The sequence below is a fragment of the Plecotus auritus genome (assembly GCF_963455305.1).
Source record: "Plecotus auritus genome assembly, chromosome: X".
Lineage (NCBI taxonomy): Eukaryota > Metazoa > Chordata > Mammalia > Chiroptera > Vespertilionidae > Plecotus > Plecotus auritus.
In genome coordinates, this window is record NC_137784.1 from 18,372,632 (window position 1) to 18,397,194 (window position 24,563).

At 45.2% G+C, this 24,563-nt stretch overlaps 2 protein-coding genes across 2 annotated transcripts; both read left to right on the forward strand.

The window, feature by feature from the left end:
* Positions 1 to 909: 909 nt before the first annotated feature.
* Positions 910 to 1,947, forward strand: LOC308239859 (melanoma-associated antigen B5-like; the record flags this gene model as incomplete). The annotated part of the gene is made up of 1 exon (XM_080652713.1): positions 910 to 1,947. One exon carries the CDS (start codon positions 910 to 912, stop codon positions 1,945 to 1,947), a length of 1,038 nt encoding a protein of 345 aa, XP_080508839.1.
* A 21,098-nt stretch (positions 1,948 to 23,045) lies between these two features.
* On the forward strand, positions 23,046 to 24,071 carry LOC308239525 (melanoma-associated antigen B1-like; the record flags this gene model as incomplete). The annotated part of the gene is made up of 1 exon (XM_080652308.1): positions 23,046 to 24,071. One exon carries the CDS (start codon positions 23,046 to 23,048, stop codon positions 24,069 to 24,071), a length of 1,026 nt encoding a protein of 341 aa, XP_080508434.1.
* Between the last annotated feature and the right edge of the window lie 492 nt (positions 24,072 to 24,563).

Genomic DNA, 24,563 nt, shown 5'->3' on the forward strand with positions numbered 1-24,563 from the left:
AATTTCTTTATTGATTGTTACATATGTGTCCTTATTCCCCCATTATCTCCCCTTATCCCCCCATCCCCCTGTTGTCTGTGTCCATTGGTTAGGCTTATATGCATGCATACAAGTCCTTTGGTTGATCTCTCCCCCTTACCTCCACCTTCCCGTACCTTCCCTCTGAGGTTTGACGGTCTGATCTGTTTCTCCGTCTCTGGATCTGTTTTTGTTCATCAGTTTATGTTGTTCATTATATTCCATAAATGAGTGAGATCATGTGATATTTATCTTTCTCTGACTGGCTTATTTCACTTAGCATTACCCCACACCACTTTCAGCACTTGAAAACCCAGGACAGTGGTATCAGGCTGAAGCTCTCTCAACACTTATTTTATGTGGTCTATGGGAAGTGAAATCCTTAGTTTGATGGTGTAGCCACTATTCAGCTAAAGGGGTACAAGGCCAGATATGAAGCCAAATGCAGATCCTTAGTGATGACTGAGGACCCCAAAGAACCACTAAGAAGTAAACACTGGGAATAACTGGATAGGCTTGATGTGTTGAGAGCTTCATTCACTTCATTCTTTATTGTCCCATGGCATTCCACCAGTTGAATGATGCTCTTGAATGTGAAATAACAGATTCCTCAAACACCAAGACTACCAGCCCCTACTGTTATCTCAGTATGCTTGAGGCAGGACTGGCAAGATACATTCTAAAGTTACCCAAAGCACAAGATTAGATCTGGAACACTGAGGGTTTTTAGAGAAGTGCCCTTGGGGAGAACTGCAAATGCAGACTTCCTTACAATCAAGGTGCTATTCGTATGCCAAAGGTGCCCATACACTCTTGACCTTCATCCTCCAGGGACTCTCATTACCTATCCTCCTAATACCCTCCTGACCGATTTTTCTGACCATAGTCATCATGCCTCGGAGGCACAAGAGTAAGCGCTGCAAAAAGCAGAATCAACAAGCTACCCAAGATGGAGATGATAGCTGCAAGATGTCACAGGCAGCTGCCACAACAGAAAAGCCCCCCTCCTTCTCATCTTCTGGTTTGGAGAGTAATCCCAAGAGCTCATCAGCTAGTGATCCAACTGGTACTTCCCAGGCATCTTGCAGAGCTCCAAATACCTCTTTGACCTCTTCAGATGCTTTTCACACAAAATCTGAGAACAGCCAAGATGAGGAGCATTCATGTTCCTCTGAGGTCCTATCTCTAGAGAACAAATGCTGTGATCCTCTGACTATGGAGGTGACGATCTTGCAGAAGTTTATTTTGTACAGGTACAGAGTGAAGCAGCTCATTCTGCGGGAAGACATGATAAATATTATTGACCGAAAGTACCACCGCCAATTTCCAGAGATCTTCAAGAGAGCCTGTGAGAGTCTTGAGGATCTCTTTGCAGTTGACCTGAAGGAAGCAGACTCAATCAAACCGGCCTATGAACTTGTCAGCAAACTGAAACTCCCCAATAAGGGGAGGGTGCGTGCTGGCAGGGGGTTACCCAAGACTGGTCTCCTGATATATGTCCTGGGTGTGATCTTCATGAATGGCAACTGTGCCAGTGAGGAAGAAGTCTGGAACTTCCTGAATTCCATGCGAGTGTTCCCTGGGAGGAAACACTACATCTATGGGGAACCCAGGAAGCTTATCACCAAAGATCTAGTCAAGCTAGACTACCTGGAGTACCGCCAGGTGCCCAACACTGATCCTCCATGCTACGAGTTCCTCTGGGGTCCCAAAGCTTACACAGAAACAACCAAGATGAAAATCCTGGAATTTTGGGCCAAGCTCAATGAAAAAGTTCCAAGTGCCTTCCCATTACAATATGAAGAAGCTTTGAGAGATGAGATAGAAAAAGTAAAAGCCAGATTGGCAGCCAGGATTGGCACTGGTACCACGGGCCAGAAATGTTCCATGTCCTGGTTGACCAGTGTCTCCACAACTAGTAAAATATGAGGATTCATTTTTGTCATGAACAAAATATATGACAACATAATAGAATCTTGCATGGGCATGGGAAAGAACCCACAGTAAATCTGTTGGAATAATAGAATAAAAAATAAAATATCATTCACCTTGATTCTCCTCCCTCCTTTCCATCTTTTCTTTTGTAAAATTGTTTTATACCTCTATATGCTTAGCTTATTAAAGGATGTAGGTTATAGTAAATCTTATCACGTTAGATCTCTTTCACACATAATCATCTATTCCCCAAATTTATTGAGCATATGTCTTTAGGAATGCCCTGTGTTAGTATGTGGGATGGTAAGATAAAGGCCCATCCTCCCTTCATAGAACTTTCTAGTTAGGAGCTTCAATCACTTAAAGAGGATGTTGAGGTACTCTCTGTGCCTTATAGGAAACTTAAAAGGGTGGGTGATTTGGGAGGTATTCCAGGTGAAAGCAGTAAGTGTAAATTCTCTGAGACAAAGCACTTTAGATTTGGGGACACTGCAAGTCAGCCTGTGAGACGTCTCTTTCAGTTGTGCTACATTGTGGAGTAGATGAGGCTGTGGGACTGGTGAGCAGAAGCCAGACACCCAGATGAGATGTCTGAGTTGAGAGAGAAAATATTTGCATGGAAAACAGCATTGTTGTGTAAGGTCTAAAATGAAGACCCATACCATTAGGGACTCAAATGGGCTAACTGCAAATTCCCCTCCACACTCTTCACTTGCAGATAAAGGCCCTATAAAAGTCGATCTTTTAGAAGGGGACAAGGCCCAGATATTATTTGTTCCTAAGTAGTGGGGTTCTCTTCCCTACTGTCATGTGGACTTTGCAAACCACCTGTTTATATGCTGCAGGGGAAGTAGGGGTCACCTCATCCTCTTTATATGTCCCAGGTAGCCCCCCCAAAAACTTGCTCATCCTTTTTTCCTGAATGTAAACCCCCTCCTGCCACCATGGGGCATGTGGTGTCCCTGTCCCCCATCTTGTGAGCTTGCCATTGAGAAATTGCTGTCTAGCTCATCCATACAGGGTCCAGTGTTGTGGTTTTGAACACCACATAACCATAATGCAGAAATCCCTTCCTCATTTCACACGGTAAATAGGGGGGCATTGAACATGCTCTTGGGAATTAATTTAGTAGGGAAGATAATCCAGAAAAAACAATCTCTGTCTGGGGCAGTATGTTGGTTATTTCAGAGGCTGCCCTAACAACATACCACAGACTGGATAGCTTAATCCATGGAAATTTATTTTCTCACAGTTCTGGAGGCTGGAATTCCAATGTCAAGGTGCTGGCAGGTTTGGTTTGCTCTGAGCCCTCTCTCCTTGGTTTCAAATGGCTATCCCCTTCTCATGGCTTTCCCTGGTGTGAGCACATGCCTGCTGTCTCCTTGGGTGACCTAAACCCTTATAAGGACCCCACTAAGTTGGGATTATGGCTTATCCTAATGTCCACATTTTAACTTAACCATCACTTTTAAAACATTATATCCTACTAGAGTTCTATTCTGAGGGACTGGGGGTTATGACCTCAACATGAATTTTGATGGACAGAATGCAGCCCCAAATGGTAAGAATCAAAGTTTTTAGATGTTCCTCTTGATTGTCTAGATGTCCTTCCTTACTAACAGTAGTGCATTTATTGCTACCATATGCGAAGAATAACATAGTTCGATCTTGGGAGGGTGACAGATATTTCCAGAAAACAGGGATATGAAAAAATAGGGTCTCCAGGGAAGACTGTGGCAGACAGAGTTTTATTGAGCCAAGAGGATCTTTAGGTCCTGGTCATTATGCTTTTGTGTATTCCTATCTTCAAGTGTAGGTTGAACCTATGGCTTGATTGAAAATAATAGATTATGACAAAGATGCTGGGTGTCATGCTCCTGATAATAGACATTATATAAGACACCATTTTGCGATCAGGAGTGATCTTCCTATCCTGCTTGTCTTGAAGAAGAAATCAGCCATGTTTGAATGGCTCAGGAGAGGGCAATGTGGCATGAAAGTGCAGGCTCTGTTTAGGTATGGAGATTAGTCTCTAAGCATGTCAGGAAATAAAAACAACTCTAAATCCTACAGGCAAAAGGAAATGCATTCTGTCCAACAAACTGTGTGAGCTTGAAAGTGGATTTGCCTTGGTTACAAGCAGTTTCCAGCCCAACATGTAAGGAGCTTAAATGCTCTCTCCCATTCTTCTAACAAAAAAATAGGCTAAATTGAAAATGGAGAACTCTTCTTAGACTCAACAGAGAATTGAGGTCACAAGGCTAAATGCTGTCCCTCAAAATGAAAAGATGGAGTAGTGGGTACTGAAGGGAGCCAAAGTTTGACTCCCCTGGCTTACCTTTCTTAGGGATATTGATTTTAAGCTGTTCCTTCAGAACAAGACTCAGAAGGAACTTTGACCCTAGCCCCCTCTTCTGACTAAGAAATTCAGAAAGTAAGGCCTGCTTTGGGAAGGGAGTGTTGGCTTAATCACTTTAGGAATCTTCACCCTTGCATTAGTTAGAAAGACTCCATGGCTGACAGCTAGACCCCCTGAGTGCTATGGATTCTGAGTTGCCTAGAGAGAATATTCCTGCAATGTATTTTCTGCCCTTCCTCTACTACCAGAATATTGCCCATTCTAGTTTCTGATATCTAAGACCTCATCTTCCAACCATTTTCCCTTTTGTCCAAAAATGTCTTATATATGCTATCTCACCTCACTGTCTTTGGCCTGTTCATGCTTATGTGAATTCCCCATGCACATGTATTAAATGTTGATTTCCTCCTGTTAATCTGTGTTAATTTGATGATTAGCCCAGCCAAAAGCACTTGGAAGGTGGGTGGAACGAATTTATATTTTTTTAGTCTCCACAGTACAGAGAGTCATAGCTCAGTGGAATAGGAGTCCAAGAGCAGAAACCGGTGCTAAGAGCCAGTACCAGGATGGGACAACTTGCTACTGGCTCCAATATGTATTTGACAAGTTGCTGGAGGCTCAGTGTCATAGCCTGAAAGTTAAAAATTCCAGGTGGGTCTAGTCTAACAGGGACTCCTAAATTTATATGAACTTTACTTGTAGGAGCACTATCTCATCCTCTCAGAGAAGAATAAAAATCAGATAAAAATGTCCTACTACTTCCAGCAAGACGTAGGGACAACTAGGTTTACATGGGGTGCGGGGTGTAGACCCTCCTCCTTGTGGGCTCTTGCCCTATAAAGTTTGAAGAATAAACTTAGAGACTAAAAGGCTTCTTTAGTAAAAAATGTGGAAGTTTATTGGAAACATATACAAACTTTTCTTGGGCAAGGGGCGCCAAAGGGGACCTCCACAGGAGGGGTCCCCAAATAGGAAAAACTCTATCTCACTCTATCTCTAATGGAAAAAAAAATCAATCCTAAACAATCTTTTGAGTCTCTTTGTCTCCAGAATTGCAAAGGCTGTAGCTCTTTGTCACTTCATGACCCTTTCCAGTTGGACCCTACTTACTTTATGACCCCTGTGCTTTCCTAATTGGTCATTCTTCTGCAAAGTATCAGTTTCAAAGTCCAAAGCCCACATGGTTTGCTTCTATTTCATGTCACCTCTTCTTGCAACATTCCTTTATCCTCTGTAAATGTATGCCTTCCTCTTGTAACATTTCTCTATCCTCCATGAAAGTAAGATAAGCATTTGGTGACTCCAAGCCCTCACCTATGCATTCCTCATCCATGGACCCCCCTTATTCCTTGAACTGCCTGTCCTGTATCTAAAATTCCTTTCAGTAGCCGTTTGGAAAAAAATGTCCCATGCAATTCTTCCTTCATAACAAGGTCTGTCTAAAGAGCAACTATTCACCAGAACCTAACTGACTTGGTTTTACTAGTCTAAACAATCTGAGAGGTAAAAACCCCATCTGTAGCCCCCTCCTCCTTCCATGAGGTGGAGAGTCATGCCTATCTATAAGCTTGCTCAGCTCAACTTCCTATTCTACTGAAGAGGTTAAAACCTGAAAGGTACTTGTGAAGTCATAGCCCAAGGGCACAGGCTCACTAAAAATCTGAGCCTCAATCATCACATTATAGGACACTCCCCTCACCCCACACCTTATCACTCCATCAGCAGGATTAAGACTGAAAGAGCTACACATCTCAGACTCTGAGATCTTATTTAAAAGAACAGGGGGGATGAAAATGAGGACACCATGGGAAATTTAGTTTATGACATGCAAGGCTACACCAAACAGTAAACAGAGCCTGAATCCTGGCTAGGAAAACAAAACACTTCACCCTAAAGGTCTACTAACCCCAGCAATGTTTACCCAATACATTTTTAGTTTTCTACAAAAAAATCACTACATATAACAAAAAACAAGAAACAGTTTGCAGAGACAAATGAAGCATCAAATCAAGAATAAGATATATTAGAATTATCATACAAGAAATTTAAAATAACTATGATTATTATGCTCACAAATATAACAAAAATGCAAAAATTGGTACACATTGTAAATAGAGAGATGTAAACTATAAGAAAGAATAAAAAATCAATGTTAGAAATTCAACACAGTAAAAGAAGAAGAGAAAGTCTTTGATTGGCTCATCAATAGACTAAACATGGATGAGGGGGAAAAACAATGAACAAGAATAAATATTAATAGAAACCTACAACAGAAATGCAAAGAACAAAACAGACAAGAGAGAAGAGTGAAGAACTGTGGGATCATAGTGAAAGATATACCATTTGTGTGATAGAAATACTAGAAGGACAAAGAAGCAAAGAAACAGCAGATATACGTGTAATAGCAATGACTGAGAATTTTCCAAAAGTAATGACAAACAAAAAACCACAGATCCAAGAAGTTTGGAGACTTCCAAGAATTATCATTGCAATTAGGTAGCTCATATTAAAATAGAAGAGGACAAAGGGAAGGACAGATATTATAAGCATGGTCTTCTGGGCAGCTTCACAAGGTAGCAGCAAGTTTCACACTCCCCACAGAACCACTGGTCCATTTTCTGCAAATCAATGGGAAAAGGGATAAAAAATGTATAATAATAAAAGGGTAATATGCTAATTTGCAGACAAAGACACAGTGGCAGGGCTGAGGCATAGGTGGTTAGGGGCGATCAGGCCAGCAGGGGAGAGAAGTTAGTGGGATCAAGCTGTCAGGGGAGAGCAGTTAGGCAGTTAAAGGGATCAGACCAGCAGGGGAGAGCAGTTAGGGGTGATCAGGCTGGCAGGGGAGAGCAGTTAGTGTTGCAGAAGACTAAAGAAAACCAAGGACTCTTCAAAAAAGAGGAGGGACACTGTTTAATACACCAGCAGACTCAGGGAACAGCCTTCCAAATCTGAGTGAAGAAATGTGCATGGGGCTTTCCTTTATATCCTCCTGTGGTCTTTGTCCCACAAATATGGATTATGCTTCTGGATCTTTTCGGGGGCCTTGCAAGAGGGACCCCTGGTTTTGGGAGTCTCCAGGCCATATCTGATGGTGTGGCCTGGTGCCAGCGTTAATAACCCATCCTCCAGGGCAGTGCACTGTTCACAGTGACACGTTCTGCAAGACCAGTATCTGGGAAGGAGGTAGTGACTTAATTATAGGTTATCAGGAATGTACACTGAGCTTTCTGGCTTGGATTCAGATCACTAGCCCCAAATATCAGGGTTACATTGGAATTAGCCCTTTTTAGCCTTCTCATTAGGGGCAATCAGGCAGGCACACAGAGTGGTTAGGGGCAATTAGGCAGGCGAGCAGTTGAGTGGTTAGGAGCAAGTGGTCCCGGATTGCTAGAGGGATGCCCAACTGTTGGTTTAGGCCCGAGCCCATGTGGTCAGGCCTAAACCATCAGTCGGACATTTTCCGGGGAGTCCCAGATTGGAGAGGGTGCAGGCTGGGCTGAGGGGCCACCTCTGTGCACGAATTTTGTGTCCCGGGACTCTAGTAAATAAATAAAAGAGCAAGATGGGCAATTGCTCAGTGAAGTTGCCTAGGAGGGCAGAGCCACTGAAAGCACACCAAATCCTGAAGGCTTACTTGGTTAAGTTCCTAGCTGTACACCTGAGGCAAAGATTTCTCACCCTCTTGTTCTTCTTGCCTTGCTCCTGCTTCCTCTTACTTGCGTGGTTCTTGACACGCACTCACCTGCCAAGTGGTCTAAGCAGCTACATGGCCCATGGCCAGGCAGACCCTACACCAAGCATGTCAAACTCAAAGACTAACATGGGCCACATAAACAAGCTTTAAGTTCATGTGGGCTGCAAAAAAAAACCTTCAATTTTCATGGAAATATGGGTGTGTTTTTTTTTGATAGAGACCTGCAGAATACAAAGGGCTAAAATAAATGAGTAATTGTTAACATAAAAGAATAGAATATTTTAATCAAAATTAATATTTTTTCTTGAACATTAACTTACCAGATACTGAATAACTGCACAAATTAATAAACATAACACAAATAAACCTATTTTTCTTGTTCTCCGAAAGCAAAATATTTCCTGTTAGGCACACAAAACAAGTCGGTCTAAGACTACTGATGTGGTGATCGGCCACTATTCGCTGCTAGTATTAGTGGAGAGAAATGGTGCACCTGCATGTAAGGCATGTAAGGGAAACGAATACAACACGATTATAGTAATCAGTCATCAGTGAACACTAGAGTTCGTTATTAATAACTAGAGGCCCAATACACGAATTCGTGCATGGGTGCAGTCCCTCACTCTGGCTGGTGATCAGGGCTGATAGAGGCCATCTACCCCCATCCTGATTAGGGGCTGATTGGGGTCAGCCAGCAGGGGAGGGACTGCAGAGGGCTCAAGGGCATGTCCAGCCCTCTCACCTAGTCCTGATTCGCTGGACCTCAGCAGCAAGATAACCTACTGGTCGGACCATCTGTCCCCTGGTGGTCAATGCACATCATAGCTACTGACCAAGCAGTCGACTGACTGGTTGACAGATGGGTCAGACTCTTAGCATATTATGCTTTTATTATATAGGATTGTGTATAACAGAATATTGTAAAAATTAAGTTATGAAATTTTATTAAAACATTCCTTACATACCATTATATTGGCTGGGCCGCAAAAATATTTATTGTGGACCACATGTGGCCTGCAGGCCAAGAGTTTGACATGCTTGCCCGACACACAATGAACTGCATCTGGGAACAGAGCTAAACTAGCCAGATGTTGCACTGCAATGTGCTTTGATATGGAGCGGCAATTGGGCAGTGTCTTTCATCTTAGCCATGCTGAAGACACACCTGGACTTTTTACATGGCGGGACAGAGCAAAATGGGACCTTGGAAAACCACACAAATAAATATCACTTTACTTCCACACAAATAAATATCACTCATCCTCATGTGTGAGTCCCAGAAAATTCTTTTTCTTGTGACATCAGAAGTATTCCACCTTGACCAGCAACAGTGCGGACACAGTGGGCACCCTATTAATAACACAAGCAGTATATATACCAAAAAATCTCTACCTAGAAATATCCTACCCACACCTTAGAAAACCAAACAAGAAGAGAAACTGTTTTCTTTAGCTGTTCACCTTGGTTGTTGCCACAACAGAAACACATTACTATTAAATAACTAGTTTTTGAAACAGTAGCAAAATGGTATGTTGGGCTGAGTCCCTGAGAATTACCTTGCATATATAGAATTTTTCATCATGGGAGGAAGAAATCACTGGCCACAGCTCATCTTTCGAAACAAAATAGAATATCTGTTTGGTAGTGGAATACAGTGAAGAAATATATTTGTCTAATTCAAAAAATCTTTTCTGATTAAAAAATATTTGTACATATGCTTGTGAAAAGGTCCAGTGAAGAAGGAACCTTATCTCTGGAGATACAAAAGCAAAAAATTACATTAGCCTACTCTTCACAAAACATGAAAGTAAGAAGATAGTTAACTTAAATCTTTAAAGTGTTGAAAGCAAACACACACACACACACACACACACACACACACACACACACACACACACCACCAAAACCCTAAAATTCTATATCCAGTGATATTATAATTTAAAGTGAAGGAGGATAAAAGATTTTCTCAGACAAACATAAAATGAGGTAATTTGTCAACAGAAATGCCTTGCAAGATTTGGTCGAAGAAGTACTTCAGAGAGCAGGAAAATGATAAAAGTCAGAAACTCCAATCTACATAAAAACAGGAAGATTGTTAATGAAGATAAAATAAATAGTTTATTTTCTTATTTGATCTAACAGCGAACAGTGGAGGATGATGGCAGCAGCAATGTACTCAGTGAGGATAACCTTATGAATAATTGAAATGAAAGAAACAGGATGGAAGAACTGGCCCAGCCTGTGAGTTAATAGTGCTTTATTTGAAAGTGGACTTGGATTAGCTGCAAATGTATACTGTGAAGGGACCAAAGTTTTGTCACCCTGAAGCTGCCTTTTGGCATATTGATTTTAAGCTGTGTATCAACAAACACGACTCAGAAACTTTGACCCTCCCCTTTCCTGCCCAAGAAACTCAGACAGAGAAACCTGCTTTGGGAAGAAGACCTGGGTTCCACCTTAGCCTAATGTGAATGATGTATGGTAAACCAGAATGATGTGTCGTAAAAACAAACAAACAAACAAACAACAAACAAACAAACAAACAAACAAAAAACTAGTTCTTTAGACAGGTGCCTGTTAGCTGGATTCCCGTGCCCCTGTTTCCCAGTTGCCTAGCAGGGATTTTCCTGCTTGCGTGTTCCCCCTCCCCCAACTACCTGTACATAACCCATTCTTACTTCTGAAATCTAAGACCAGGTTACTCCCTTTCGTCTTCGTCCAAAAATGTCTTATAGACCCAATCTTGCCTTGCTGTCCTTGGAATATTCATGCCTATGTGAATTCCCATGTAAATATATTCAGAATTGGATTTTCTCCTGTTAATCTGTCTGTGTCAACTTGATAATTAGCCCACCAAGAGGAACATAGAAAGTGGGAAGTATTGTCTTACTATTTTTTAGCTCCCACATAAATATGTACTGCAAACTCTAGGGAATTCACTTTAAAAAGTAAATAAATTAGTATAATTGATATGGTAAAGTGTATAGAAGATGGAATCATGTAAACTGCTCAGTTAAAACCAGAGAAGGTAGCAAAAGAATGGGAGACAAAAACACCCCCCCACACAGGAAGAATAAGGTCAAGAAGTAAAAAAACAGTAACATGTAGTGTTGATGATAATCTAAATATAGCAATGATTACTTTAAAAGTCAGTAATCTAAGTATACCCATTAAAAGACAGAACTTGCCCTAACCGGTTTGGCTCAGTGGATAGAGCATCAGCCTGTGGACTGAAGGGTCCCAGGTTTGATTCAGGTCAAGGGCATGTACCTTGGTTGCAGGCACATCCCCAGTGGGGGGTGTGCAGGAGGCAGCTGATCGATGTTTCTCTCTCATCGATCTTTCTAACTCTCTATGCCTTTCCTTTCCTTTTTGTAAAAAATCAATAAAATATATTTTTAAAAAATCCTGTCTTTCCTTCTTTAAAAAAAAGATAGAACTTGTCAGAAGAGATAAAAAAACAAACAAACAAAAAACACAAGACCATATTATATAGTCCCTTTGAGAAACCCACCCTAAATGAAAAGATACAGGTAGATTAAAGTAAAGAGATGGAAAAATATACACCATTCTAATGCAAATGAACAGGAAGCTGGAATAGTAACATTTATTTCACACACAAAAAATCAAATTCAGATCCAGTAAATGTATCAGTGTTAAAGTGGGGTATTATGTAATCATAAAGGAGCCAATTATCCAAGAAGATGTAACACTCCTTAATGTGTGTGCACCAATAACACAGTGTCAAAATACATGAGAAAACCACCGATGGCACAAACCCACTATTACAATTGTATACTTCACCACAACTCTCTTAGTAATTCACAGATCCAGCACTCAGAAAAGCAGTAGAGATAAAAGTGACTTGAACAGCATCATCAGGATAACTGGATTGAAATGACATTTTTAGGAAGCACAACAGCAGAAAACACATTTTTTTCAAGCTCACATGGGAACACATCAAGATGCACAACATTCTGTGCTATAAAACAAACATCATTTAATTTAAATAACATAAATCACACAAAGTATTCTCTAAGACCACAATGGAATCAAATTTTAAATCAATAACAAAAACATAGCCAAAAATTCTCCAAATAGTTGGAGACTAAGCAAAATACTTCTAAATAACACATGGCTGAAAGAAGAACACAGAAGGGAAATGTAAAACGTTATTCTGAACTCAATGAAATGCAAACACACTTATAAAAATTTTTGGGTGGAGCAAAAGCAATATTTGAAGGGACAGTTATAGCATTGAATGCCTATACTAGAAAAGAGGAAAGTTCTAATCTAACGATCTGAACAGTAACCATAAAACTAGAGAAAGAACACCAAATCAATTCCTAAGTAAACAGAAGAAGCAAAATAATAAATATTAGAGCAGAAATCCATAACAATGAAAATATGAAGAGAAGAAATCAGTAAAAGCAAAAGCCAGTACTTTGATAATATCAATCCTATTTAATAAATGCTAATATGCAAACTGTCCCCTCGACTGGGAGTTCGACTAGGAGTTCAACCAGGAGTTTGACCAGGGGCCAGGGTGGGCTGGCCAAATGCCCACAGCCTCTCCCACTGGCCAGCCAGGCCTGATCGGCCCCAATTGGGGAGGGCTGCCAGACCCCACCTGTGCATGAATTCATGCATTAGGCCTTTAGTTGATAATAAAATTGATAAACCACTAGCCTGGTTAACTAAGAGAGAGAAGACAGAAATTACTAATATCAAAAATAAACAGAGGCCATAGCTAATGATTCCATGGGCATTAAAATGATACTAAAGAAATCTTATGGCCCTAACTGGTTTGACTCAGTGGATAGAGCATCAGCCTGAGGACTGAAGGGTCCCAGGTTTAATTCCAGTCAAGGGCATGTACCTTGGTTGCGGGCACATCCCTAGTAGTGGGTGTTCAGGAGGCAGCTGATCAATGTTTTTCTCTTATCGATGTTTCTGACTCTCTATCCCTCTCCCTTCCTCTCTGTAAAATATCAATAAAATATATTTTTTTAAAAAAGAAATCTTACGACCATTCCTATGCCCACAATTTGATAAACTACATGAAATGGACCAATTTTCAAAATACACAATTGACCAAAGCTTACACAAGGAAAATAGATATCTCAATAGACCTACCTCTATTAAACAAATTGAATCAGTAATTAATAAATCCTCCCAAAATGAAAGCAACATTTTCAGATGGGCTCACTGATGAATTTGATCAAATCCTTAGGACAGTGGTCGGTTAATCACGGCTCCCCAGCCACATGAGGCTTGGGAGCAGCGGTTTGCTGCTCTGTTGACTAATGAGTTTGCCGACCACTGTCATATACTACCCTTTACCTCTTTGCACACAATGTGCCACAATTGCCTAATCCTCACAGCTTCCACCTTCCGCAGCAACGTTTAGTCTAGTCCAGTGGTTGGCAAACTCATTAGTCAACAGAGCGGCAAACCGCTGCTCCCAAGCCTCATGTGGCTCGCGAGCCACGGTTTGCCGACCACTGCCTTAGGAAGAAATGATAGCAATGTTCTACATATGAGCATATGAAAGGATGCTTAGCATAATATATCATTAGGGAATTGCAAATTAAAACAAAATGACATTAGTGCACATCTACTAAAAGTGCTAACATCTAAAACACTGACAAGGACAAATGCTGGAGAAGGTGCTGAGCTTCAAGAACTCTCTCTCACTGCTGGCGGGATTGCAGAATGGTACAGTCTCATGGAAAGACAGTTTAGTGGAATCTCACAAAAGTAAACATAATATTACCATACAATGCACCAAATGCACTCCTTTGTGTCTATGCAACAGAGATAAAAAGTTATGTCCATGCAAAAGCTTGCACACAAATGCTTTAGCAGCTTTATTTATAAGTGCCCAAACTAGAAAACAACCAACATGTCCTTCAGTAGAGGAATGGATCAATAAACTGTGGTATCTGTGTACAATGAGATATGGTTCAACAATAAAGAAAAAGAAATGATCTAACAAGTCATGAAAAGATAGAGGACCCCTACATGCATATTACTATGTGACAGTAGCCCATCTGAAAATGTTATACACTATATAATTTCAACTACTTGACATCCTTAAAAGGCTAAACAATGGAGAGACAGTATAAAAGATCAGGAGTTCCAACGGTTAGAGGGAGGGATGAATAAGTAAAGGACAAGGAGTTTTAGTGCAGTGAAACTAATCTGTATGAGGGGGACATGTCAATATACATTTGTCAAATCCCACAGAACATACAACACAAAGAGTAAACCCTATTGTAGGCTGTGTACTTTAGCTTAAAATAATGTATCAATGGTACCTGTTTCATTGTAACATGTATACTATACTAATGCCAGGAGGAGACGTTTACCATAGGAGAAACTCTGTGGTTAAGGGATGGAAAGGGTATGTGGAAACTCACTATATTTCTGCCCAATTTCACCATGATTGTTTAATGGATAAAAAAAATACATAAATAACGACTGTGGAAAAAACTCCTCTCACTGTTACATATTTAGAGTAGTTTCTGTTTTCCTGGATAATCTGAATTCTGTAGTTGGCCAATTATCATAATTAAATTTTTCACGTGACAACTTGCATTTATTTATGAAAAATCAACTCTGTTACTAGCAGTAAAGTTTGTTCAAATTTCTTCAGTCACTAATATGTAAAATATAACAAAACAAAACATCCCAAGAACCTCAAACCTGAAACATAAAAAAAAAACAACACAAAACTATTGCTGTCCTAGAAAAAAATGAAAACTTATAAGAGCATTAAGAGAGATACATTTATTCAACTTGTAAAAATGTGAGCACTACACATAAAGCTCTGTAGCACTGTTGTTGGAAACAGCCCCGGTGGTACTTACAGTATAGTGATAGTAATTACATTAAGTAGATTCATTAGAAAAATGTTTAAAACATTAAAACTATTCAAGAAGCTAGCATAAGCATAACATATTGAACACAAAGAAGTAGAAGGTAGGAGAAAATAGAGATAAATATGAAACCATGAATTAGAAGACAGCAGAGCCAACAACTAGTGAAAGCTAGTACTTTGAGAGGATTCATATGACAAATTTATAACTATTACAATCATATATGGAATAAGCAGAAATAAGTTTTTCTAGAAAAAATAAATTGTGAAAACATTAAGTGTGGAAGTTAATGAGCACTTATAAGAGAACTCTTTAAAGTAGTGCTTCCAATATCTCAAGATAATGGAAGGTGCACAAAGACAAAGTTATACCTAAAGGACAATTTCAGGTAATAAACTCAAAGGAATTTTATAATTATAGAACTAGCAGTCCCTAGTGGGTTTATGGATAAAGACGATGATCCCCATCACCACAAGGGAGAAAACAGACATCATATATCTCCTAAAGGAAGTGCATATTGTTATCTCTAGAGTGTGCTTGTCAATAACCAAACAAATACTTAAACTTAATATGAACAAGATTCTTCCTATAAAAGTGGAAGATTGTTGTAGATGTATGCCAGGTAACTGGGTTAATTATTCTATTCTCTGTACTGTGGTATATGTTTGAGAATATCTGCAATAAGAGGATTTTATTTAAATGTCATGCCTTTTATTTGAAGATTCAAATGGACCATTTTAGGCAAAAAATAAATGGTTACATAGGTCCACAGAAAAATAGAAATCTCCAATCAAAAGGTCAAAAACAGAAACTACACTCTTACCCAAGGCTACATAAAAATACTGCAAGACCAGCCAGGTTTAGGTACTTGATAACACAAAATGGCAAAGGAAAAATGAATTACCATCTCAGATAAACTTTTCTCAACCTTACAAAAGATTGGGAGTTATTCAACCAATTTACCAGGCTACCACGCTGCATACAAAGACCAGATGAGGATGCCTCAATAAAACATCACCTAAGCCAACATCAAATAGTCACAAATATTGTACATACATTCACAGTATTTCCAACATAGCAGTTAATATACATTAGAAAATACCATGAATTACAAATCACTGCATTTGCCAAAGAAAATAGTTTAAAAAAAAACATGTGACAATTTGTAGGAGTAAAGAAACAGTCATTGGCAAAAATTCACACCAGTTCATTGATATCTTTTAGCAAGGTTGCATTATGACAGAATTTCCATTTTTCAAGCTCTACATGGTGAATCATTATGAACATAACTAATAGAGTTCAGAGGAGGAAAAAGATGCTTGGCATTTAATACACAGTTTAGAACTCAATAAAAATACATGGGTATTACACAGCTATTATAAAAGAGTACAAACATCAAAGTAAATAAAAGGTAAGAATAGTGCATAGGAAGAGATAATAATGGAAAAAACTATTATCTCCTTATTAAAAACTACAAAGAAAATAGTGCAAAAATGCAAATTTTAAGGAACTTCGGAAAATTAATGTATGGAAAATCATTAAGCAGAATCAGTACCATGGTCAAACCAAACTGCTAACAAATAACTTGTAATGCAAAATATACCATTCACAGCAATATTATATGTAACATATCTAAGAGAAAACCGAGCAGAAATGTACAAGTCTTTTTTAGAGCAACTGTAAAACCTTACTGATACGCTTATGAAAAAGACGTCTCAGAGCAGAATACTATGTTTAATGGAGGGAAAGAGAGCATTGTAAATATGTTAATTCTCCTGAAGATATTTACAGACTTACTTCCTAACCTATAACTGCAAAGGTGACAACCAAGCTCAGGCTGCTGTTTCCCATACCCCATAACATCCCTGGAAAAAATTGAAGAAGAAGTAACAAAAATGATTTTGAGGATAGGAGGAAAGCACCATCAAGTATGACAAAGTGCTGGGGAACCCTAGCTCAGTGTTGAACTAGAAGGTGTGTGCAGGCAGGTGGGGAGACAGACTTGAGGTTGAGACTGGTCGACTGGTCTGGAGGAAGCAATAAAGGCAGATAGAGAGGATCGACTGGAGGAAGATTTTGAGGCTCAACCCTTGATTCTTCCAGGATACCCTGGGAGGAAGCCTTTCTAGTGCTTCACAGAAGGAACCTGAGACAGCACCCCAGAGCCCATATGCCAGGAGCGACCATGGGGCACTATGAGGACCAACATTTGGGATGGTCTGAGTGCAGAGTCTGTGCTATAAGCACCTGAAATGCTGTTAGTGGATGAGGACTGGGCTTTTATAGGATCATCTTAATAGACCGTCAGCACAGATTCAAGGAGAATAGCAAGTAGCACAGGAATTGCACATCATGCATTTTAGAAAATGTGGGCAATGACAAATGATGTCAGGCCAGAGAGGGCCCAGTCTGAGCTGTCAAGCTAAGGAGCACCCCACGTTCCCACTGGGTGCTAGAGGAACGTGGTCAGGAAAGCAGGGCGTTAAGTTCAGAAAGGGAGCAGGTTGTCTACCCCCGGGCCCAGGAACCCACTGGATTCTCCTGCCCTGCAGCCTTGTCTGGGAGGCCTCAGGCAGGAGAGGCCCGAAGAGAGGAACCTGCAATAGATCAGGAGTCGCAGGGAGTTGAGGTCATTGATGTGAGGGGCTGGACTCAGGGGAGCAGAGGGGAGGTAGCCCAGCACCCACCAGGAGTCAAGGGACGACATCAAGAGAGGACTGTGGGGAGCACCCAGCCAGTCAGTCTTGGGAGGCGCCAGGCCTGGCGGCTGAGCTCAGGCCCCTAAGACTTCCTACTGGGTTCTGAGGGAACTGAGAGCCTGGTTCTGAGGACAGATGATGAAGGAGAGCCCCGGGGAAGGCCTCGCACCTGCGCAGGGCCCACGCAAGGCCCACGTGGATCTGTGGGACTCTGCCCCTTCCGGTGCCCCCCCCCCAGCCCCCGCTGACCGGAAGTGCCGGGCCCAGCTGCCATCGAAGCCCCCTCGAGGACGAGGCCCGACTAACGGCTGCTGCCCAGGCCGAGCAGAGGGAGCAGAGCCAGTCCAGTCAGTGTCAAGGTGCGAGGGGTGCTGAGTGCGGACAGGGGACGCTTCCCCAGCAACTCCAGTCCCTTTTCCCTGGAAAGAGGGGGCCGCCAAGGGCTGAACCACTGCCCCTGCTCTCGGCCCCGGAGACCCCAGCATGGCCTCCAGGCCCAAAGGCCCTGGCTTCCCGCGGGCGGGGTCTCAGCAAATGAAGGCCAGTTGTTGGACTCTGGCTTGGCTTGGGTTGACAGACATCCCAGACCATGGACAGGGAAAATGGGGATGCTCGGAGGGAGTGAGAGCACCCCAGACGCAGGCCTCCCATAGCCCTGGTTCTGTCATGGGCCTAGGAGGTTCCATTCAGGTCTAATAACCCAGCTCCTGAGTCCCTGTGACTCCTGCAGAGACTGGAAAGTGTGGGCATTGGTGGGAGGGGCTGGCAGAGGGAGGATGTCTAGGTTCTGCATAGACTTAGGGAGAGTGAATGAGGTGGGGAACTTGGTGGGAGGGGCTGGCAGAGGGAGGATGTCCAGGTCCTGGGAAGACTCAGGAATTGTGAGGGAGGTGGGGGCCTTGGTGGGAGGGGCTGGCAGAGGGAGGATGTCCAGGTCCTGGGAAGACTCAGGGACAGTGAGGGACGTGGGAGTCTTGGTGGGAGGGGCTGGCAGAGGGAGGATGTCCAGGTCCTGGGAAGACTCAGGGAGAGTGAGGGTGGTGGGGCCTTGGTGGGAGGGGCTGACAGAGGAGGATATCCAGGTCCTGGGAAGACTCAGGGAGAGTGAGGAGGTGGGGGCCTTGGTGGGAGGGGCTGGCAGAGGGAGGATGTACAGGTCCTGGGAAGACTCAGGGAGAGTGAGGAGGTGGGGGCCTTGGTGGGAGGGGCTGGCAGAGGGAGGATGTCCAGGTTCTGGGAAGACTCAGGGAGAGTGAGGGAGGTGGGGGCCTTGGTGGGAGGGGCTGGCAGAGGGAGGATGTCCAGGTTCTGGGAAGACTCAGGAATTGTGAGGGAGGTGGAGGCCTTGGTGGGAGGGGTTGGCAGAGGGAGGATGTCCAGGTCCTGGGAAGACTCAGGAATTGTGAGGGAGGTGGGGGCCTTGGTGGGAGGGGCTGGCAGAGGGAGGATGTCCAGGTCCTGGGAAGACTCAGGGACAGTGAGGGACGTGGGAGTCTTGGTGGGAGGGGCTGGCAGAGGGAGGATGTCCAGGTTCTGCATAGACTTAGGGAGAGTGAAGGAGGTGGGGGCCTTGGTGGGAGGGGCTGGCAGAGGGAGGATGTCCAGGTCCTGGGAAGACTCAGGGAGAGTGAGGGTGGTGGGGCCTTGGTGGGAGGGGCTGACAGAGGAGGATATCCAGGTCCTGGGAAGACTCAGGGAGAGTGAGGAGGTGGGGGCCTTGGTGGGAGGGGCTGGCAGAGGGAGGATGTCCAGGTTCTGGGAAGACTCAGGAATTGTGAGGGAGGTGGGGGCCTTGGTGGGAGGGGCTGGCAGAGGGAGGATGTCCAGGTTCTGCGTAGACTTAGGGAGAGTGAATGAGGTGGGGGCCTTGGTGGGAGGGGCTGGCAGAGGGAGGATGTCCAGGTCCTGGGAAGACTCAGGGAGAGTGAGGGAGGTGGGGACCTTGGTGGGAGGGGCTGGCAGAGGGAGGATGTCCAGATCCTGGGAAGACTCAGGGAGAGTGAGATAGGTGGGGGCCTTAGTGGGAGGAACTGGCAGAGGGTGGATGTCCAGGTCCTGGGAAGACTCAGGGAGAGTGATGGAGGTGGGCTCTTGGTGGGAGCTGCTGGCAGAGGGAAGATGTCCAGATCCTAGGAAGACTCATGGAGAGTTAGGGAGGTGGGATCTTGGTTGGAGTGGCTGACAGAGGGAGGATGTCCATGTCCTGGGAAGACTCAGGGAATCTTAGGGAGGTGGGGCCTTGGTGGGAGGGGCTTACAGAGGGAGGATTGCCAGGTCCTGGGAAGGCTCAGGGAGAGTGAGGTAGGTGGGGGCCTTGGTGGGAGGGGCTTACAGAGGGAGGATTGCCAGGTCCTGGGAAGGCTCAGGGAGAGTGAGGGAGGTGGGGCCTTGGTGGGAGAGGTTGGAAGTGGCAGGATGTCCAAATACTAGGAAGATTCAGGGAGAGTGAGGGAGGTGGGGGCCTTGGTGGGAGGGGCTGGCAGAGGGGCGATGTCCAGGTCCTGGGAAGGGTCAGGGAGAGTGAGGGAGGTGAGGCCTTGGTTGTAGAGGCTGGAAGAGGGAGGATGTCCCGGCCCTGGAAAGACTCAGGGAGAGTGAGGGAGGTGGGTCCTTGGTGGGAGGGGCTGGCAGAGGGAGGATGTCCAGGTCCTGGGAAGACTCAGCGAGAGTGAGGGAGGTGGGGGCCTTGGTGGGATGGGCTGGCAGAGGGATGATGTCCAGGTCCTGGGAAGACACAGGGAGAGTGATGGAGGTGGGGGCCTTGGTGGGAGGGGCTGGCAGAGGGATGATGACCAGGTCCTGGCAAGACTCAGGGAGAGTGAGGGAGATGGGGTCCTTGGTGAGAGGGGCTGGCAGAGGGAGGATGTCCAGGTCCTGGGAAGACTCAGGGAGAGTGAATGAGGTGGGGGCCTTGGTGGGAGGGGCTTGCAGAGGGAGGCTGTCCAGGTCCTGGGAAGACTCATGGAGAGTGAGAGAGATGGGCATCTTAGTGGGAGGAACTGGCAGAGGGAGAATGTCCAGGTCCTGGGAAGACCCAGGGAGAGTGAGGGAGGTGGGGGCATTGTTGGGAGGGGCTGGCAGAGGGAGGATGTCCAGGTCCTGGGAAGACTCAGGGAGAGTGAGGGAGGTGAGGCCTTGGTTGTAGAGGCTGGAAGAGGGAGGATGTCCCGGCCCTGGAAAGACTCAGGGAGAGTGAGGGAGGTGGGTCCTTGGTGGGAGGGGCTGGCAGAGGGAGGATGTCCAGGTCCTGGGAAGACTCAGCGAGAGTGAGGGAGGTGGGGGCCTTGGTGGGATGGGCTGGCAGAGGGATGATGTCCAGGTCCTGGGAAGACACAGGGAGAGTGATGGAGGTGGGGGCCTTGGTGGGAGGGGCTGGCAGAGGGATGATGACCAGGTCCTGGCAAGACTCAGGGAGAGTGAGGGAGATGGGGTCCTTGGTGAGAGGGGCTGGCAGAGGGAGGATGTCCAGGTCCTGGGAAGACTCAGGGAGAGTGAATGAGGTGGGGGCCTTGGTGGGAGGGGCTTGCAGAGGGAGGCTGTCCAGGTCCTGGGAAGACTCATGGAGAGTGAGAGAGGTGGGCATCTTAGTGGGAGGAACTGGCAGAGGGAGAATGTCCAGGTCCTGGGAAGACCCAGGGAGAGTGAGGGAGGTGGGGGCATTGTTGGGAGGGGCTGGCAGAGGGAGGATGTCCAGGTCCTGGGAAGACTCAGGGAGAGTGAGGGAGGTGGGAACTTGGTTGGAGTGGCTGACAGAGGGAGGATGTCCAGGTCCTGGGAAGACCCAGGGAGAGTGAGGGAGGTGGGGGCATTGTTGGGAGGGGCTGGCAGAGGGAGGATGTCCAGGTCCTGGGAAGACTCAGGGAGAGTGAGGGAGGTGGGAACTTGGTTGGAGTGGCTGACAGAGGGAGGATGTCCAGGTCCTGGGAAGACTCAGGGAGAGTGAGGGAGGTGGTCCCTTGGTGGGAGGGGCTGGCAGAGGGAGGATGTCCAGGTCCTGGTGGGAGGGGCTGGCAGAGGGAGGATGTCCAGGTCCTGGGAAGACTCAGGGAGAGTGAGGCAGGTGGGACCTTGGTGGGAGAGGCTGGAAGAGGCAGGATGTCCAGGTCCTGGGAAGACTCAGGAAGAGTAAAGGAGGTGGGGGCCTTTGTGGGAGGCGCTGGCAGAGGGAGGATGTCCAGGTCCTAGGAAGACTCAGGGAAAGTGAGGGAGGTGTGGGCCTTGGTGGGAGGGGCTGGCAGAGGGAGTATGTGCAGGTCCTGGGAAGACTCAGGGAGAGTGAGGGAGGTGTGGGCCTTGGTGGGAGGGGCTGGCAGAGGGAGTGTGTGCAGGTCCTGGGAAGGCTCAGGGAGAGTGAGGGAGGTGGGGGCCTTGGTGGGAGGGGCTGGTAGAGGCAGGATATCCAGGTCATGGGAAGAGTCATGATGAGTATGAAAACCAGTGACCCCCTTACATGGAGAACACCTCAGACTCCCTAAATACTGCCATTCAAATAGGCCCAGGGTTTGTCAGAAGAAGTGCCCCTAATTCCTGCTCAGGGGTCAGGCGGGTGAATGCTTTCTCCTGATAAGTGTGATCAAGACACAGCAGAGGGAGTCATGCTAGATACACATCTAGTGGGCAAACAGGATTGATGTGAGATCCTGTGGCACCTCTCATAACGGGGCCTCCATTGGATGGGTGCACCCTGCATTTGGGAGAAGACAGGCAAATGCAGCTAGACCGTGTCAAACTCAGTTCCTCCTCTGGCTCCTGGGTACCTATAGATGTCAGTGGAAGATAGGCCACAAGCACCAACACAGAGGACCCTAGCTCTGGCAGTGCCAAGCAGGAAAACCACATGTGCACTGAGGAATGACCCATTCTCAACAGTTGAAAAGGGAAAGCTAAGAGCATAAAGTTGGGCTCTGAGGCCCTACTTGGAGATAAGGTGAGAGTTCTAATGAGGACTGAGGACCGTAAAAATGCATCACAGAGAAGGCACATAGCGATGTCAGTTCTGGGTGCCCCCTGCCAGAAGCAGCATCTCAACACAAACTTGTGGCATGGAGGTTTGAGTGTCACCTTCAGAGAAGTGCAGGAAGTGGGGGCCCGGGTCTTGCCAACAATTAACTTGATGATCCTGAACGTGAACTGGGAGCAATCCCCAAACCCAGGGTCCTGTATACCCTCTGCCAGCCCCATAGTCACCTAGGGAAAACCCAGGTTAGATTCTGTGGCTCTGACTAAGGCACACTTTAACTTCCTCTGCAGGGTCTTAGGGCAGAGACTGGGCAGAACAGGCGCCCTCTGGGTCGCTGGATCACTGCCCTCAGACCTTGCAGACATGGACTGGGATAAAGCCCAGGTGCAATTTCCCTGCTGAGGGTGCACACACCATCTCACTCTCCCTCCTCCAGGTGCCAGCATCACTTCCTCTCCTGCCCGAAGGGTGCCCACTGTCCCTGACCAGTGTCCTCATGCCTCGGGGAAAGAAGAGTAAGCTGAGACGAGAGAAACGCCAACAGGCCCTGAGTGAGACTCAGAGTCTCAAGAGTGCTCTGGTCACAGCAGGGGAGGTTGAAGAGCACCCCTCCTCTCCTCCACATGATGATTCTCCCCAGAGCTCCCCTGCACCTGGCCTATCCGAGGAGTCAGAGGGAGCGGCAGCCACTAGCTCTTCTGAGGCAGGTGTCTCTTGCCCAATATCCGATGCCATTGCCCAGAGCCAAGGTGAGGAAAGTGCAAGTGCCTTCCATGCAGCAATTTCAGCTCTGCAGGCTCGCAAAGATCCTCTATGCAGGGAGGTGAGCAAGGTGGTGCAGTTCCTGCTGGAGAAGCTGAAAAGGAAGGAGCCCATCACTCAGAACGCACTGCTGAAGTTTGTCAACAGGAAGTACAAGGAGCACTTCTCTGAGATCCTCAGGAGAGCCTCTGAGCGCATGGAGCTGGTCTTTGGCCTTGAGTTCAAGGAAGTCAACCCCAACAACCACACCTATGCTTTTTTCAGCAAGCTGGGCCTCCCGATTGAGGGAGACCTGAGCAGTGATGAGGTCTTGCCCAAGACCCCTATTGTGATGGTGATCCTGGGCGTGATCTTCATGAATGGCAACATTGCCACTGAAGAGGAGATCTGGAATTTCCTGAATGTGTTCGGGGTCCACCCTGGGAAGAAGCATGTCATCTTCGGGGAGCCCAGGCAATTCATCACCGAGGATCTGGTTCAGCAAATGTACCTCGAGTGCCGCCAGGTTCCTGACAGTAATCCTCCCAGCTACGTGTTCCTGTGGGGCCAAAGAGCACACACTGATATCAGCAAGATGAAAGTGCTGGAGGTGCTGGCCAGGATTTTTAACAAGGCACCCACTGCCTTCCCAATCCTGTATGACGAGGCCTTGAGAGATGAGGAAGATAAAGCATGGTTGAGAGCCGCAGCCATGGTTGGCTCTTTTACCAAGTACAGGGCTCCTTCCCAGTCGAAGTCCAGCAGCTGCTCCCACACCTAGGGAGATCTGAGGCAGCCTTTTCACTTTGAGTTTCAGGAGAGCAGTCACCCTTCTGAATAGTAGAGTAGTGGGCTCAGGAGAGAACAAAACATTTAAGCGGTTGGGTTTCTTTTTCTTCTGCAGATGACTAATTTTTAGGGTTGTATGTATTTTCAAAAGTTGTTCCTTCTAAGTAAAGGTTTATTTGCTTCAGAATCTATTTTTCTTAATGTCATGTATGTCACACTTATTAAAGATGAAATTTAATATTAAGAGTTTTTTTTTATTACAAGCTGATTGAAAAGCCTTCAATATGTTTTTTTTTTGTTTTGTTTTGTTTTGTTTTTTTTTTGTTTTGTTTTTTTTTTTTTATTTTTCCTACAGTGCAAGGCACAGGAATAGGATTTTTACTGGGCTTATGAAAATATTTGGGACAACAAAATGGACAAACAAAGTAAAGGCTGATTAATTTTTAGTGTTCTTTATTCTCCTTGTTCTTTTCTTATAAAATTA